Source organism: Genypterus blacodes, unplaced genomic scaffold, assembly GCF_046128005.1.
Source record: "Genypterus blacodes isolate CSIRO-AG114 ecotype Tasmania unplaced genomic scaffold, CSIRO-AGI_Gbla_v1 ptg000067l_1, whole genome shotgun sequence".
In the NCBI taxonomy this organism is placed as follows: Eukaryota; Metazoa; Chordata; class Actinopteri; order Ophidiiformes; family Ophidiidae; genus Genypterus; species Genypterus blacodes.
This window is the reverse complement of record NW_027466879.1, coordinates 1,343,815-1,362,407: the sequence shown is the minus strand read 5'-3', so window position 1 is coordinate 1,362,407 and position 18,593 is coordinate 1,343,815. Positions and strand designations below refer to the sequence as shown.

Sequence of the window (18,593 nt, the reverse complement as noted above, 5' to 3'; positions counted from 1 at the left end):
TCTCTCCTCTGCTCTGGCTCATATCATGTTGTCATCATTGTGTGTTCCCAGCCCGGTAAAAATAAACATGGGGGTCAGATAAACAGCGATGAAGCAGGGATGGGGTCAGTGGAGAGACAGGCAAGCTTTGCTAGTTCATTTGTTCGAAATATATGGAGAAGCTTATATCCAGAAATACATTTCTTGGTGTTGTATTGACTGAATGGGGTTTCACATTTTTGGTTAAATGTGACCACTGTCATATACAGGTCCCTTACTAACAGGAATGTGAATCTTCTAGATAAAGTATATAATCTAATGAAAATGCACATAGATATGGCTATGAAAACCCAATACTTGTATAAAATGTTTATTGAAAACTGCTTTAATGAAGTGCAATAGAAATGACAATTATATGTAATAAACTGGACTGAACTTTAGCTGAGGTGAGCAGTGCAATATCTGTATAATCTCAAATTATTAGATTGTCCAATATGCTGAGGGGATTACATTACGATCATTTAGCAGATGCTTTTATCCAAAGCGACTTACATTACATTACCACCCATTATAGAGGGGGGAGCAATTTAGGGTTCGGTGCCTTGCTCAGGGGCATCTTGGCAGGGACTCGAACCGGCGAACCTCCGGTTCCCAAGCAGAAGCTCTACCCACTGATGCATGTATGCATGCATGTATGGACAGTATAGTGCTACCTTGCTGCAACACTGAGCTCTGAATACATTCCGCTTAATGGACAAAAGGTTATATATAATGTAATTGAATTGTATAATTTAAATGTTTGGTTGGGGAAGGCATCAGGTCTTTCTGAGTCCAAACACAAAACAAGTCCAGATGAAGTCACAAGTCAGTGGTGTCAAAGTTGAGTTTCAAGTCATCTGATTGTCAAGTCATGTCTCAAGTCAGCAAATTTGTGACTCTAATCAAAGTTATCCAACTGGTGACGTATCACTCGTACACAGAGAATGTATAGATAAGTGATCAGTCCACTGCAGGTGATATCCAGTTTATGTATCGTAGCTATAATGAAATGAATGTCTAATTATTGACCAGTGCAGGCTCATTACACTGAGTCGATGCAACACTCTGTGTGCACAACAGTGTGAGCTACTAACTTGACACCACTAGCACCTGTGCTGGGTAGTCAGATGGACATAACAGAAGTCTGATAGATTGATGTTGGTGTAGGTATCTACATTTAAATCTCACCACAAAACTGGAGGAATAAAGCTCTTGGCTTGGCAATGAGACCGTTTGCTTGCTCCAGCAAGTGTGTGATATGCAGATATTGAAATGATTTATAGCGACACTGAACTCTCACTCCTTCAAAAGCAATAAATGGTTATCCAAACAGAATCATTGAGATATGTATCCTATGTGTTTGTTTGGTTTCACAGGCAAAGGTGAGATGATGCAGAAAATCTAAATATATCCCATTTCTTTGTTACATGATACGAGTGAGGTGACCTCATTTCACTAAAGAAGTACTATTTATAGATTTCAGGGAAGCGTGATTTGGCCATGGTGTCCTTCCATACCTTCAAACATACAGTACAATACAAAGACCAGAGAAATGAATCAATCTCCTGCTGGCTACAGGCAGCACAGTGGAGGTGGACCTAAGAAATGTGAAAAATAAACACAGACACGCACACTATGAAAGGACAGGCTGTGGCCTGACTATATTAGGTGAATAGAATACAATAGAATAGACGAGAATAGAATAGAAAATACTTTTAAAATTCCAAATTGAGTATACATTCAACAAGTATACTGAAAATAAGCAACAGAAAAACCAACAAACCTTCCCATGTAGGCGCCTGTTTGCAGTAAATATGCTTATCTATAGTTCAAAGAGAGGTGTGATTGTTATGTGCATTACTTTCTTTGTGACTTGGGGGTGACCCACGTTAATAATTTGCATGCAGTAATTCACATCAATCCCTGTCAAGTTCTCTTGCACACCAGCAGCATACCATTACTGAGATGGCTGGCATGGTGAGCGCATGAGGTAATGAGTAAAGCCTGGCCAACTACGCTACACGTGGACAAAAATCTGGCCCCGCTGAGGCCGCCGCTGGTGCCGAGAGCTGTTTACATGCATCATGGAGAGAGCTGACCCAGACAAAGGCAGCGTTAACCATGTAATCCTGCATGAAACCTGTTCTGTTTCTCAGGAGGTCCAACCTGAACAGATGTACAGCTCAACTCCCTGCATGTACATGTCTGTGGTGCAAATCATCTGTGGATATACGATGGTTATGAGGTCATGGAACCACTTCAAGCTGTTAAGGCAGACATTTCTCATGAAATAATTATATGACCTTTGAATATGAGGCTAAATTATGAACCACCCCATCATGAAACATGCTTAGATTGGTAATGTGCGACTTTAATACTCACTTAGAATTTAAAAAAAACAGGAACATTGTAGAAAATCTTGACACAGGGTCAAGAAAAATATAATACTAGGATAAAAAACAAAACAAAATGAAGAACATTTACACATTTGTAATGACAATAACAAAGATACAGTTTAAAGTTCAAACACAGAAAGAATATTGGAATATAATTAGAATATAAGAAAATTAGAAGCAATGAGCAAAACTTAACGCACAGACGAGCATAGATCACCGTTGTGACAGAAGCTGCAAACATATCACATTGTGACTAATTGCTTGAAGACATTAAACATATGTATAGCATACATGGCATATCATGTGAGAGTCCTAATGACAGCAAGATATAGGTCCCTCTGTGGCACTTATTGCCTCAGTCATGGCATAGCCATTCCTCTGCCATTTTTAGAAAACATCTTTCATGGTTACCTAATGCACCTTGTGTCACTGTGACAAGGTCACCCACGGCTCATACATCATTTAAACTACAAGTAGGCTAAACTGCACAAGTAGAGACATGTAAAGAGTTACACAAGTGTGTGTTTGTCAACATGTGTTCTTCTAATGTCCAGTCAGCCCAGTATAGCCCCATATAGTGGGTGAGACTGTTGTGGCGCTTCATATGCAAATTTACTGCTGGGCATCCTTCAGCTGATTCGGTTTTCTTACTTTAATTCACATCACTTTTTCCTTACATGAGGTCAAATAACTTTGCCTGTGACAGTTTTATAGGTATCGTGATATAAAGGCTTTAGGTTCTCAGGTGAGAATGTCTCATTAGCAGTAAATTATGGGATTATATGACAACTCCATAATGATTTGATGAAATTAAAAGGTCATGTGCTGCATTCTGAGCCAATGAACAGCTTGCATTACATATTATTTCCAGTGACATCATCTCAGGTTGTGTCCATCCTTAAGCACTAGTTCAGGACCTTTAGACGGGTGTGTGACCTATGTAAGTGAAGTATTTGTTTCCAGTGCCGTCACACTCCGCATCAAACACCATCCAAAAATACAAACTTCGTAACCAAACTTTAAGTCCCATTATTCAGTGTGAAGGATGAAAATGGAACAAGTTCACAACCAGTGTGACAAACAGGGCGCTTTGCAGAGGTGTTGAAAGCAGCGTTAGTAATGAGTGGTGGTGGAGGTGTCATCATGCAGATGCCTGTCCCCATCGAAGCATTGGAAAAGTGGCATCACCAATAGTGAAAAGGGCTCATCGATGAGCAGGGGAGGGCTTTGCTGTATAAAAAGGAGGGAGCCGTCCTCACATGAAAGACTGATCAACAAGTTTGACCTGCCTGATGCATCAATACTATACCAGCTGAGCAACACCTCCATTATATTCTTCTGGATAAGGACAGAAAAAACTGGTAAGGATGGCTGGACACCCAAAAACTCACTTTGAGCTTTTTGGTACAATATTCAAGCTTGCTAATCATTATTTTACTTTGCAGTTGATCAACATGTTTTCGTTAGGCTACTTGGGAACAGTGGTTCTGATTCTGATTCTCACCAGTTTACACACTGAGGCAATGCCACTGAGGTAAATTCACTCTTCTCCCTATGTCTTTACATCACTTATTGTAGATTTTCACTTTTTTGGCCTGTAAACTTGAAAAATTAAAATTGACTATGGCATCGCTTTAATTAACCAGGTTATTCAGTAAAGTACAACATCTTATTCCCTACAGAAAGAGATCCATCAGTGAGGTACAACTCATGCACAACGTCCAAGAACACAGACAAGTGGGAGAAAGACAGGACTGGCTTCAAGACAAGTTAAAGAACATCATTGTTACCAGTGCCAAACCCAAGCATGTACAATCAGGGACCATCGAAACGCATAACAACGTTATTGGATCAACCAAATTGATTGTGCAGTCTAATACGTTACCAAAGAGATGTCCCACGCAAAATTAGCACCTGACTGTGGAACATTCTCTTTCTCGCTGTTTTTGTTCTGTATCTGCTGTCTGAGATGTATGTACCATTTATTTATTTATTTGATATTATGTCTGTGTGTCCCATGTTTAAATTATTAATGTATTTATTTTATTTTGTTTTATTTGACCTTTTATTTATTCAGTTGGTTTATGTATTTATTTATTTCAATTGTTGCATATTTGTTTAGACAGCTGAGTCCTTTAATTTTAATGTTTATATTCTTTTAGGATGTTAGACATTAATATATACAACCAACTATGGTTAAGTCTACAAAGATCAGTTCATGGAAAATTGTCAACATGAAACTTTGTAAAATACTGTCAGAGCAAAATGTTTCTGACTGTTTGGTGATTTGTTTTGGTCAATATAAAAGTTGTTTACTAAGACTGCTTGTAGTGTACAGATAAGGGCCAAGACAGCAACTTGCCTTATATGTACTGTACATTTTGCACTTGTGCATTATATGCATACTGGCGCAAAGTATTTTGTAAACAAATAAATAAAAAGTAAAGCCCAGGTGGGTTGTGTCTGATTAATAATGTGAAGTTCTCCTTTTCCAGCAGTCTTGAGTCCAGTTGTAAAATAAAGCTGACTCTTAGTATCTGTGGATACGACTACTGACGCCTGTTCTGTTGTCTTTAAAATGTCCTCCACCTCAGCTGACTGGAGGTTATATCACAGAATTGATCTACTAATGTTTGTGAAAATCTAACATGGTATAGATTTTAGACAAATACTTTCACACATAGCTCATGTCCTCTCAGATTTTGTGAGCATATACTCTTTTAAAGTATAGTTTTAGCAATTTGTTCACTGGGGGTCTATGATCACAATGTACATACAAATCTGCTAAAGTCAAATACAATTGTTGTTTATGGAGCATCTTTCCAGCGAATATCAGACAAGTGAATATGCTGCAGACTTTGCATATTTGATCAGTCTTAAATAATCCACCAAATCACATCACTTAGTCTAATCCACATCATCACGAGTTAGGCCGCTGATAAAATATGCAATTTCTGTATGACTTACAATGACAGATCAAAATCCCCTGCAAAATATGCTTGTGAAGCCCATTTTAATACTCTAGGAATACATAAATTGACTAACTCATAACAATAATCATAATAATAATAATGATAAATCAATTTATGTCACATGAATATGACAAAACAAAAAATAAGAAGTAAACAGACTTTTTTTTATTTCTTTTTTATTGTTAATTATTAGTTGAATAATTAATCATTTATTGTATAATAAACAATGAAAATACAAAGAACTTGTGAATTTATAATCAAAATAAATACTGTCATTCACTTGTGGAACAAAAACCGTTTAAGCGTCATCGTAGATCCCACCGTTTTTCTGCTAAGTCCCGCCCTTCAAGCGCTACGATTGGCCAGGCACCCAAGCTCGCGCGAGACAACGCGACAGTTGATTTTGACAGCCACGACGCCCAACCGGAAGAAAGGTATGAGACTTTGGAGAACATCGCGAGACCCACTCTTGTCAAATATCGATTCCCTTAATAGGAAAGTGTTACAAACATCCACCAGAGGCTCTACCTGATTTGCCCTAATCGATCACTGTAAATTACAATAATTTCCCCTGATATACTTTACATTTCGGACGAAGTTTGCTTAGCAACAGCTGGCTCGCGAGCTGCTTTGCGTCCGTGCGTCACGACGTGGCGTATGACGTCACTGGATAAAGTGTTTTGAAAGGAAATGGCTGGTTAGCTGGAGGACTGCCGGGATTCCCCTCATGCTAATGCGGTCAACTAACGAAGTAAGAAGCTGCTTTCTTCAGCTGAATATGTCCAGCATACTAAAGTAGTCTCGTCATTATTTTAGGAGAACTTCTCTAGACCCTTAGCAGCGACAGAAGAAAGTGTTAAGTTTAGTAAGCTCTCTGCTGGGTCTAACATTAGCTAGACATGCTAGGCTAGCTCGGTTCAAACAGCAACGTTTGTCAAATGTTTCGCTCTGATGTCTTCAAATTTATCCAACATTTATTAATCACTAGTGACAACAGTAACCACGCAGCGTCTCCTTCATTCATCTTTACACTACACGTGATCGCACGGACCAAACTACTTGTTATCGCGGAGTTGTTGCTGGGGCCATATGGACTTAGAGAGTGACTTGTTGATTTTGACTTTGAGCAGATGATGATGATGATGAACAGCGGCCGACCCGGAGTGAAGTCCCACCTGTTCGTGTGATGGCAACGCGTTTGCACTCATACGACAGCAACTCAAGCGACACCGAGAACTGGGAACGAAAAGTGACTAGCCGACCTCGTAAACTGTGCAAGCGTTCGAGGTGAGGCTCAGCGGACAGCCGGCAGCTTATACACACACACACACACACACACACACACACACACACACACACACACACACACACACACGCATGTTCGGGATTAGTTACTGTTATATATAGAATCATCAGCTGTACCTAAAGTCTGGATCAATTCATCTCTCCTGTATGCTGTCAAAGGGTAATAATCATGTCTTAAAAATATAGGGGGGATATTTTTGGACATCTTGCTAAACGTAACACGACTGAAGCTGATTTATAAAGAAGTATTAAAGCTGCATCAAAGCAAAGAATGTCATGTAAAACCTCCCACGTCTCTAAAATTACCTGTAAGATTCAATTCCGTCGGGAGCTGGATTTGAATGAGAAACCAATCAGATGACAGAGGAAAGAGAGAGAGAGAGAGACGGTGGAGCTCTCTGTTGGACAGATGCTGTTATGCCAAGTCTGAAAAGTTCACCCCTGTGTGTTTACTCCATCTGTTCTCTCCACCCAGACTGGGGTTAAATTACCTGGAGCCTGATTGGTCGGCCAGTTACACAAGACCTCACTACTCTATAATAAGGGGTTAATATGTTTATATGATGTATGTATCAATATGACTCAAAGCTTAAGAGATCATTTGCAGTCTCTCAGTGGATCATCAGCCCCTCGTTTGGTTGTTGGTCAGTGAAAACGATAGTGTTTGATGTCATGAGAGCCAATAGATGAACTCCACACAGTCCTTTATAAGTATGACATCATTGTTATTACTCTGTTTCATTAGCTGGCGGCGCTTCTTTAGTTTGATGGCGTCAGTAATGTTTATTTAAGTGGCGTTAGAGTCCGAAAGTGAGTGAGGCGGAGCTGGACATGCGCGTGAGAAGTGACACATCTATGCTGAAGAGGAAGCAGGCAGAGCCGCTACAGAATGGAACGCTGCCATGCAGGAGATATCTGTAAAGTCTAAGTGTTCCATTATTCCAAAGTAAAATGTTTCAGACTGATGGATGACACACACACGGGCGTAGAGTTAGGATGTAGATGTGTTCATCATCTGTCTGGCAGTGTGACCTTTAACCTTTAACCCTAAACCTAATGTAACTATAAAACCCATCTGAGTTGAATGTCACCCGTTTGTTCTGTGCGTCCGTCAGTCAGGCTCGTGCATCTGGAGTGGAGGCACAACACGGGAAGATGAGCTCGCAAGGCGCCAGCGGGGGCTGCGACCGCTCACGTGATCGCCGGCGCTCCAGCGACCGCTCCCGGGACTCGTCACACGAGCGAGATGGCCAGCTCACCCCCTGCATCCGCAACGTCACCTCGCCCACCCGCCAACACAACAGTGGTGAGTCAAACAGGAGGAGCAGTTCAAGAGGCCCAGGTGGGAGGAGCAAACCGTCCTAAGTTGTCTTCCTTCCTGTGTGTTTGTGTGTGTAGACCGTGAGCGGGATGGCGGCACGTCGTCTCGGCCCAGCAGCCCGCGGCCTCAGAGAATCTCTCCCAGCGGCTCCAGCAGCAGCGGCTTGGCGAGCAGCCGGAACAGCAGCCTGTCCAGCACCGAGGGCGCCTTCAAGAGCTTAGGGGTCGGGGAAATGGTTTTTGTATACGAGAATCCCAAAGAGGGAGCGGCCAGAAACGTCCGGACCTCTGAGCGCGTCACTCTGATCGTGGACAACACACGCTTTGTGGTGGATCCCTCCATCTTTACAGCACAGCCCAACACCATGCTGGGGAGGTGAGAGTCATACTCAGCTTCATCTCTCCTTCTCTCTCTCTACTGCTGGGAAATGTTTTTTGGAAACTTTCTTTCTTACTTACAGTGCAGAAAGGTTAAGGAATCGTCAGGCTAGAGTTCTGTTTGTGCATGAACCCTCTTGTCCTGATCAATGTGGCAGTTGTGGTCATGTGTATAAACTTGATTTCTGTGTTTGGGTGAATGAGCCTAAGTTTGTCCTCCTGCAGAATGTTTGGATCCGGACGGGAGCATAACTTCACTCGACCTAATGAGAAGGGAGAGTACGAGGTGGCTGAGGGCATCAGCTCAACTGTGTTCAGAGCCATACTGGTCAGTTCATCACACACACACACACACACACACACACACACACACACACACACACACACACACACACACACACACACACACACACACACACACACACACACACACACACACACACACACACACACACACACACACACACACACACACACACCTTTTACACTCATATTCTGTGTTCTGAGTAAAGCTGTTTTGTTCTTTATGCTTCCTGTATGATTAACAGGATTACTACAAATCTGGTATAATCCGCTGCCCTGATGGAATCTCCATCCCTGAGCTGCGGGAGGCGTGTGACTATCTGTGCATCTCCTTTGACTACAGCACCATCAAGTGCAGAGACCTCAGTGAGTAACTCTTCAGTCAGAAACAGCAACAGACGTGCTGAATCAAAGTCTCCAGAGGAACATTGATGCTAATTGTGCCATATTGACAGAAAAAGCCACCATTGATGTGAATGTGACAGCCAGCAGTCGTGTTAATGCTGCCGTCACTTCCTGTCTCTCTGATCTAACCCTTTTGTCTCTCTGCTCAGGCGCCCTGATGCACGAGCTCTCCAACGACGGGGCCAGGCGGCAGTTTGAGTTCTACCTGGAGGAGATGGTTCTGCCTTTAATGGTGGCCAGCGCCCAGAGTGGAGAGAGGGAGTGTCACATCGTGGTCCTGACCGATGACGACGTGGTGGACTGGGATGAAGAATATCCGCCTCAAATGGGGGAGGAGTACTCGCAGAGTGAGTGACAGCTTTTGAACATGCAGGTCCACTCTGATGTGCTACATGTGAGGTGATAAACATCTTTTGATTCTTCTTCTTCTTCTCTTTGCAGTCATTTACAGTACAAAACTATACAGATTCTTCAAGTATATAGAGAACAGAGATGTGGCCAAGTCGGTTTTAAAGGAAAGAGGCTTGAAGAAGATTCGACTGGGCATTGAAGGTAAGCTGCACTTATCAACATTAGATCTTTTTGATTCCATCACACCTGATGAGTATGAAATCAGTATTTAAGCACTGGGCCAGCAGGGGGCAGCACTCAAACTGTCCTCAGCTGCTTGTGATTGAATCAAGAGCTGTACAGAACCTGGCAGCCTGATCTGAGCTCTGTTTGTGTTTCCTCCTCGGCCAGGCTACCCCACGTATAAGGAGAAGGTCAAAAAGCGTCCAGGAGGTCGTCCTGAAGTCATCTACAACTACGTGCAGAGGCCTTTCATCCGCATGTCCTGGGAGAAGGAAGAGGGGAAGAGTCGCCACGTGGACTTCCAGTGCGTCAAGTCCAAGTCCATCACCAACCTGGCGGCGGCGGCGGCAGACTTCCCACAGGACCAGCTGGTGGTGATGCACCCCGGCCCCCAGGTGGACGAACTGGACATCCTGCCCAACCACCCACCCAGCGGGAATCATTACAACTACAACAACGAGCCCGACCCAGACGCACCTTCACCTGCCGTCTGAGGAGACGCCAACGCTTCCGCCCCCGTCGGATGCCTCCGCCCCTCTTCCTCCTCCTCCTCCTCCTCCTCTAGTCTTACTCCCCCCAGCATGCTGCAGCATGGAGCGCCCGGGGCACCATAACCATATTGCCTTGACACCTCCTTTGCAGCCTTAGAGCCTTGAGAACCTGAAGGACTGTAGAGAGAAAGAAAGAATGGACATCAGACCGGTGGAAGAAAAGGTTATTTGGTTATTTGGTTATTTTCATTTTGTTTTGTACTTGACCAAAGGAATTTATTTTTATGTTTGAAATGAATTCAGCAAAAAAACAAATATTATTATTATTTACACTGTAATGGTATCTTATTTTGAAGGGTTTGGCTGTTCACTCACGTCTTCTTTCACTCATCCTTTTCACCTTAAAGTATTTTCCCGGTGGCCTGAGTAGTTCATGTGCTTTTGGGGACAACACGATTTTGCTGTGGTGAGTTTAGGACTTCCTGCTGAAGGGGAAAGTTGTGTGTTATCACCACTTAATGTCACAATCTCCAAGGGAACTGGGATCTCTGAGTGACGTCTGCAGTCACAGGCTGGATGTTCTGCTCCTGCAGCCAAAACAAAACAGAGCACAGGCTGTTGTGGTTGGAATCTTTTCTGTGCAAAGCTTGAATTCATTGTTTCAAAATAAAAGTTGAAATCATAAAATAAAGACACACAACTTTGTATTTTTGATAAGATGAAGTTTTATTATCCCGAGGGAAATTACTGTGATCCTCAGTGAATGAAACCAGTGGTTCACACTCGTACAAAGGTCCTTATAAATGGATACATATAACCTTCATGTAGTGTGTGGGAGGTGGACACAGTCAAGTATGACAAACGCCTGAACATCTACAAGGAAACCACCGACGAGGCTCTGGTGAAGCTCTGTGCATCAAGCTTACAGGCCAGATGTTGAGAAGAACACTGAATCAGCTGGATGAAGGGAGGATGACGAAGGCTTTCAAGACAACACAATAGAGGGGGAGTTTAATAAATGAAGATGCTGCTTTGCTTATTCACACATCTTTTATAATGAAATCACACAGGACAGGCGTGTTGCCATTGGGTAAAGCTTTGTTAAGAGAGATGTGCCTCCATCTCACCACAGGGAGACAGCAGAGCTCAACAGGAAACATTTACACTTTAACACTGGAATTAAATGTTTCGTGTGATTACATTGAGATTTCAAAATCAAATGACCAAAAATCTAAATCTCCAAAAATTATTTGCAAAGCAGATTAATTCCCTGGGTTCTAATAAACTTGTATAATAGCTTTGGTACCTATGAAGGTCCAGGTCTTGTTTCTGAGGCCACATATCAACCCATCAGTGTTTCAGAGGCACTCAGACATTTGGACCCCCACCCACCATATGGACCCGAGGGGTGAGTGAGCCGTGTGCAGATGTGAACCTCTGCTCTGTGACAGGCACAGAGGCAGGGAGGATACAGAATGCTTAAGACGTTAAAGGTTTTGTATTTCAACGATTCAGAAACCTAAATGAATAAAGCTTTGGCTCTCTGTCGCCTCGGTGTCCCTCCGGCTCTGCCAGCAGCTGGATGAGGACGAGCTCCAGTGTCGCCTAATCTAATACATTTCAGCAGAGTGATGTGAACAAGCAACATTATACCTCATTCAACTGCTACAAATTCAAGCCATCTGCTGTTTTCCATGATTAAGTCTCACAATGCCACCATGACTGAAGTGACTGAGGGGATGTGTGGTCTGGTCTACTGCCAACATTCCTTAAAGTGAAGCATTTTAAAGCGGCTTAAACATAATTAAGACATGAACTATGACAGTCAGAGCATCAAAGAGAGAGATAGGGTTGTGTATACAGAGACTCTTACGCATTCACCATCTATCCTAGTTACCTTGGTGCAATAAATGGAAAACCCCTTCATGGATTGTAACATTATTCTGTGCTGGTGTGTAGTCACAGCTGGTAATAGTGGAGTCCTATTGAACTTCAAAGCCTCCGTGTCTCCGCTCTCTGATGACACGTCTTTGATCAGCATCACCTCTCAACTTCTGTGGACGAGTGACCACCAGCTAAAACGTTGCACGAGTGCGATTCAGCCGGTGGAGCCCATGATGGTACCAGGAGGGATGAAGAGCTAAATTACAACTGCAGGTCTGGTTTGCGTCGCTGCCTCTGAATGTGGCACAGCAGGATCCACTGTTCAGGTTCAGATCTGTGTTAAATTCAGAGGTACAAACTGCCTTAAAATGCACCTGCGTTTTTGAATTTCCGGCTATATTTGTAAATTCAAATGTATAATGTACATATTTTCCCATTCATGACTTCTCTGTATCTGACATCAGCTGTAAAGTTAGATATCTGCTGCCTGCGTCACACGAGTGCAGTAAATGAACCTTTAACTGTTTCCAAATACACAATATGACATGTGAGCCCTTATTGTGCAGAGGGGTGCGGTTCACTACGCCGAGTAAAACGCGACCGTGCTCAGCGTTTACAAGGCAGAAACCCACAGCCACCAGTCAAACAGCCACATGTCCCAGTGGCTCCTGTGTCTTCAGACAGACACACAGGTATGACATGTCAACACTATTCACTAATGTACAAGCAGGTTTGGCTCCATTTTCCACCTCACAGAGCTCATGGGACATCCAGAGGCCAGAGGTGAAACGGAGCTGTGTTGCTATAGGGAGGAGTGTTTGTTGCACTCTGCATTTAGAGTGTATAATGTTTCAAGCAATTAAGAAAACAGTAATATCATACTTCATATTGTTGTAACCACCGTATCGCCTGATTATGGTTTTAATAGGGGAAAGAAAAAGCACTTTCAGATATTTAACTGACTGATTGTCATATTCGTTTGCACTAACTGAAGAAGAAGAAGAGTTCAGATGTTGCAGCTTAATCACTTACGTGTCGTAGCCTCCGTGTTTTGGTCGTAGCCGCCACTGTACACACCGTCTGATGGGGAAATGGTGACCCACAAAAGGCCCTGCAACACGATCCAGTCCCATTGTCAGGGTGGGGGGGTGACAAAGCCACAGCCCAGTCACTTTTATGGAGGGGAAGATAATTCAGTGAATTTCAGAAACACCCAGACGTCTTCATAGGTCTGTAAGCGATACAGCAACACGCCCAGCAGAGCTTTAATGTCACGGGCCCATTATGTAGACTGATGCATAGAAAACTAAATGATTATTAATGACTTAGTTATGGACCTGCATGTCATATTGACTTGATAAATTAACTGCAACATATTTTTTAGCAGTTTCTTCAACCCACTGCTGACAGAGCAAAAGGGCCAGTACCAATATAAACAAATAAAACACAGTAGTGAGCATACATAACTGAATTCTGTCATGTTTTAGAAACACTTGGTGGTGGCTACAGATGATCCTACAGCATAGCAACGCAGCAGCAAGGCCAGGAAGAAAACAAAGAAACCTTAACACATCTTTAGTTCAAGGTAATCAAGCACATAGTTCTGTATACTCACCATGAAACCATAGAGAGGGGAAGCCTTCTGTCCCAGCAGGGGGGGGGGGAGTCTGCACTGATTGGTTGAGCTGAGGAGCGCTGTGATTGGCTGCAGACATTTGTGGACTAGTTTCAAAAATCACCACAAATGAAGCCAAGTGTGTGAGAATGCAAATGGAGCGTTCCACAAATACATTAGAGGGGGGAATGTTTGAAAGATTACATTATACATTAATTGTTCATCTCAGTTGAATCACTTCATGAATCTCTAAGTTAAAGCTGCAGCCTAAGCAAGGACGCTGCGTTACAAACCATACACTCCCACCAGGAATCGAACCTGGTTCTTCCAATCTGGGCAGAATGGATGTGTTCCCATTACACCAAGGGAGTTTGTGAGGTTGCTACAGCGCCCCGCAGTGGAGACACGAGGCGTGACAGGCTGTAAGGAAATGAGGGATTTTCCAGCTACTATTCACTAAAAGTCAGCTGCTATAGTAACTGAGTTTAGTTTGACCAGAGCCCCGTTTGCCAGCGCGTCTCCAGCTGAGTCCAGACACTTGCAGCTTTTGTCAGGCCAAGCTGGCAGGGCTGCATCCTGTCTGGACTCAAACCGGGACTCAGCTGTTTCCACCTCCCACGGCGAGGACGGGGGGATGGATTTTTGGGAGGCACCTACTCTACTCTGACGTCATAAACGAGTCCATGTGCTTCTATTTTGTCACTTCGCCCTTTAGAGGTACAATTAATGTAAATCAAGACAATATAGACATGAGGTTTTATTGGACTGTGACGTAAATTGCGACGGAAAATGCTTGGGAAAAAAAACCTTAATTTGCGTTTAGATGTGCAAATCCCTTACCAATACGTTTCCCCTGCACATCGTTCGAGCAAAGGCCAGAGTCTGAGTGGGATTTGCATCTCGTAATATTCAGCAAACGTACCTCATAAAACCACGCAAATAAGAGGAAACCGGAGTTGCAACCTTCTCATCAGCAGCGTGTTTCCTACCTGTAGTTGTCATCTCGTTGGTGGCGCAGCAGCGTGTGTTTCTTACCTGTTCCTGTCTTCGTGTTGAGGGAAATAAACCCCCAGAGTTCCCGGTCAACCTTATTGATCGGGTTAAACTATGACTGATTGAAGGCGGGGGGACATTTCTGATTTTGAAGACGTTTTTGTCTTTACAAAGATCATATTGATAAATTATAACAATAAACTACAATAAACGTATTCCTATGTCAGAGTTGTACTTTTTAAATCTATGTATTGATCTACCGGGGCAGGTTTATGTTTGTGAGTGAAGGTGCTGAGCTTGGTTTGGTCCACTCAGGTAAATCACCTTCAGCTGCTGGAAACACGCGCACTGCGGAGACTCACATGCGCATGCGTCGTTTCTACAGAGCGCGAGATGGATAGAAGCTTTTTCGGTGCAACATCTGGCCCGCGGTACCACATCTGGCCAGTAGTACATTGTGTGTTTGGATTTTTGGAACATAGATTGGACCTTAGATCATTTTGGAAATAACTTGAAAAGATAATACTGTGTGTTATTCCACCCATCAGTCACTCTCAGTCCTAATGTCCCTTTGTGTCTGTCACGTCCACAGTGTGTGTCTGCTGTGTGCAAGTGTTTTTAGTTCTTCCCACCGCAATCGACACACATCTGTTACCACAGACAAAACATTCCAGGGGCTTTTCAGCTTCCCAACATTCCCCACATTCTCCACAAGGATCACCTCAGACGCTGAGGGCAGAAAGTTCCTGAATGGGATGAGAGAGAGAGAGAGAGAGAGAGAGAGAGAGAATTTAATGTGAAACTGCTGCATTCCAGAAATAAATGATTGAAATAAGTTGTGTCTGTATTATATTTGTATTTTTCTCATCATGATTTACTTCTGTTTGGATCGTTTGATGAGTATGATGTCATCAGGTCTGCTGTAGAGAAATCAGAGAGGAGATTCTATCAGTGTGTCTTCTGTTGCTGTCTGGATCGTCTCATGAAGGTGAATTAAGCCTGAATAGAAGAATCTGTAGGATTTCTCCAGTTAGCAGTGAGCTATCAGGTTTAACCCAGAGTGACTCCTCAGGCTGTGATGCAGCTGCAGGCTAATGAACCAGTTTGCTGTCAGATCCTGACCCGGAGCAGTAGGTGACAGGTCCTGCTTGGTGTCCCACAGGCCCGGACCCCAGGTTACCACCCGGCCTGACAGGGTTTACACACCTGCCACCGGGGCAATGAGCTCTAATGAGTCCACACTGTCGGCCTCAGTCAGTCACCAGCGGCGTCGTGCTCGCTGAGTGGCTCACACCTCTGAGCTGGCCTGAAAGCTCCAGCTCTCCAGTCGATACCTTCATTAGTGACTTCTGAAGCGGAACAAACGCTTCCAGTGACACTTTCCAGTGATTAACAAACCTGACAGCTTGTTTGGCTGAAGGAGGTGCGTTTCCCTCTGAATCTGCAGAAACACATCACTTCTACATGTCAGAGTTGCAGGTTTGATCAGTTTGTTCCGGTCATAACAAAGTGATCAATAATAAAATGATCCTATTGAGAACAAGACAGGTTTTGTCCAGGCTCGATCGGCCTTGGCAGAGGCGTGCGTCGTGATGAGTCAGCCTTCTAGTGTTGTTATCTATCAGGTCAAGCCAAAGTATGTTGCTGTTTGTGACGAAGTGTCTGCTGAATAGAGCGGCTCATGAGGGAGCGGAGCACAGAGGAGGAGGGCTGCTGCCTGTCTGTCTGTCTGTCTGTCTGTCTCCGGAGGCCCGACGGCTGCCATTCACCAGCCATGTAACACAGCACCGCCCCTTGTCTGATGATGATGCTGCCCTCAATTTAATGAATACAGACACTTAAGATGGCTGAGTGTGTGTGTGTGTGTGTGTGTGTGTGTGTGTGTGTGTGTGTGTGTGTGTGTGTGTTCACTCTCACTCTTCTTTTTTCAGTCAGAATTGGAATGGAAGCACCCACGTTGATATTAAGTGTTCTCAGCTGGGTTTGATGCATTTCATTAAAAGTCACACAGGATAAACACGCTTAGACAACACGTGTGTGGTCATATGATCCATCTTAACTACCAGTTTAGTAATAATGATAGAAATGATAATAATAAAGTCTTTAATGCCTCATTTCATTTGGTTCCCTTCACTGGTAAATAAGGAACCAAGGCTGAAACTCTGGCAATTGTATTAAATGTAATGGTTTTGCAGGAAGGCGTCTGAACTGGGTCACTGAGGGAGGAGGAGGGGGGGAGAGGGGGGTTTGGTGTTCACTTACTGGGCTGAGATCCTCTGAAAGAACCCTTATGGATCTCTGAGCTGTTTCCTCTGTGGCACAGAGATTGAACTTTACTGTTTACTTTACTATTGAACTATATTTACACTCTAAAAGTTAAATGTATCTTGGAGTGAGATAGAAGTGTGTCATGCATCTGAGACAGGAATGAGTTGTAAAACACATTTGCTCCCTGGTGTAGGAGAGTAAACCATGAAGAAATGGATGAGGAAACACTTTCTGAGGCAGCAGTGAACATATTTGTATCTGACTAAATCCTCTTTTCTCAGTGTTGACATCAGGTTGTTCCCTCCTGCTGACCAGGTGCTGATGTCACTCAACTGCAATTGAGTGTGAAGTCTGGAAAAGGGACTGGAACCTAAGACCCTCAGAGCAGAAGTCTGAGATCCTACCGTCTGAGAAACGTGATATTCTTGTCCTTTTAGTTTGGTTCAATAAAACACAGATAGAAAGTGAAATGGCAGCAATGCGTCCTGCAATGATGAATCCTTTGAAAATTCTCTGGCTCAAGGGTAATGAACTACATGTGTCTTGGGGTCACGTCCTTGAAAAATAAACACTTTTACTGTCCACACTGTTTCAATGAGCAAGCTGAGAAAATACTCAAATACAAATCTACAGTCCGCAACATTGTGTGTGTGTGTGTGTTTGTGTGTGTGTGTGTGTGTGTGTGTGTGTGTGTGTGTGTGTGTGTGTGAGAAAGCACGTTTATGGGTTTCTGCTAGAATGTAAATGAGCTATAAAGTTACAGACTGCAGGAGATAATGAAGAGTTCAGGCTCCATAACAGTCCAGACAATAGACACCCCCTCAAATAAGCATTGTCCTAAAAATAGAAGCCTGAGCTCACAGTGAGTCACACCAGGACCAATGTATGGAATGAATACATATTGTAGGTACTAAGTCAGGTTCCAGCCTAAGTTCATTGATGCAACATATTCAGTAGGATCATGGATCATTCAGGTCAGATCATTAATTGTAGATGAGAGATTGTGGTGTCTCTTATACTTATAACACTAAACAAAGCAGACTAGTGTGTAATCTCAGGACAGTAGGACCTTGGATATGATCCAACACACACACACACACACACACACACACATACACACACACACACACACACACACACACACACAGTATATGCAGATTGTGTAACAGGGCGTGTTCATCTCAATAGAATGAGACGTTTGCTGGTTTGTCATTTGTTAAAGTTCATAATGGAGTCAAAATTGGAGCACTACTCTGCCTTGGTGGAGGTATGCACTCGAATTACTTTGGAAAGAACCGACAAAACGGTGGGAAAATCTCACGGGTCCTTCTGCTCTAATCTGATCTGTGTTCTCCACTGTGCTGCTGTTTTGTCTCTACGGTGACTCAGGGTGAATCTACCAGCCTGATGTGGACAGATGTGTCCCAGATGTGTGTCTCAGGTGTGTCTTCATGACTGGTAAACCCTGCAGAGGTCAGATTATTATGTCTCAGTTTAACCAAAGCCAGTGAGTCAGGAGAGAGAAGCAGAGACATCATGAAGGTGTGTGAAGGTCTGTGGTCTCACCCTAACTCACTGTGTCACAGCTAGTTTACACAGTGATTGTGTATCAGCCTGCATGTGTGTGTGTGTGTGTGTGTGTGTGTGTTGATGTGACCTATCAAGGTTATTT

General features: G+C 43.4%; 1 protein-coding gene across 2 annotated transcripts; it reads left to right on the top strand.

Moving 5' to 3' along the window:
- The first annotated feature begins 5,906 nt into the window (after positions 1–5,906).
- btbd10b (BTB (POZ) domain containing 10b) lies at positions 5,907–10,852 on the top strand. 2 transcript variants are annotated; one of them, XM_076156121.1, is made up of 9 exons: positions 5,907–6,137; positions 6,517–6,673; positions 7,807–7,997; positions 8,090–8,387; positions 8,615–8,717; positions 8,938–9,058; positions 9,247–9,444; positions 9,539–9,649; positions 9,839–10,852. In XM_076156121.1, exons 2-9 carry the CDS (start codon positions 6,573–6,575, stop codon positions 10,162–10,164), a joined length of 1,449 nt encoding a protein of 482 aa, XP_076012236.1. In that variant the 5' UTR covers positions 5,907–6,137; positions 6,517–6,572; the 3' UTR covers positions 10,165–10,852. The 2 variants fall into 2 exon arrangements, with proteins under 2 accessions (XP_076012236.1, XP_076012237.1); XM_076156122.1 differs by lacking the exon at positions 5,907–6,137 and having other exon boundaries at positions 6,545–6,673; positions 7,811–7,997.
- The last annotated feature ends 7,741 nt before the right edge of the window (positions 10,853–18,593 follow it).

What these genes read in the sequence shown, in the direction of transcription:
- btbd10b (XM_076156121.1), top strand. Translation starts at nt 6,573, where the DNA reads ATGGCAACGCGTTTGCACTCATACGACAGCAACTCAAGCGACACCGAG. An exon ending in AAACTGTGCAAGCGTTCGAG is followed by an intron (nt 6,674 to 7,806) that starts GTGAGGCTCAGC and finishes TGCGTCCGTCAG; the next exon opens with TCAGGCTCGTGCATCTGGAG. An exon ending in CTGTGTTCAGAGCCATACTG is followed by an intron (nt 8,718 to 8,937) that starts GTCAGTTCATCA and finishes TATGATTAACAG; the next exon opens with GATTACTACAAATCTGGTAT.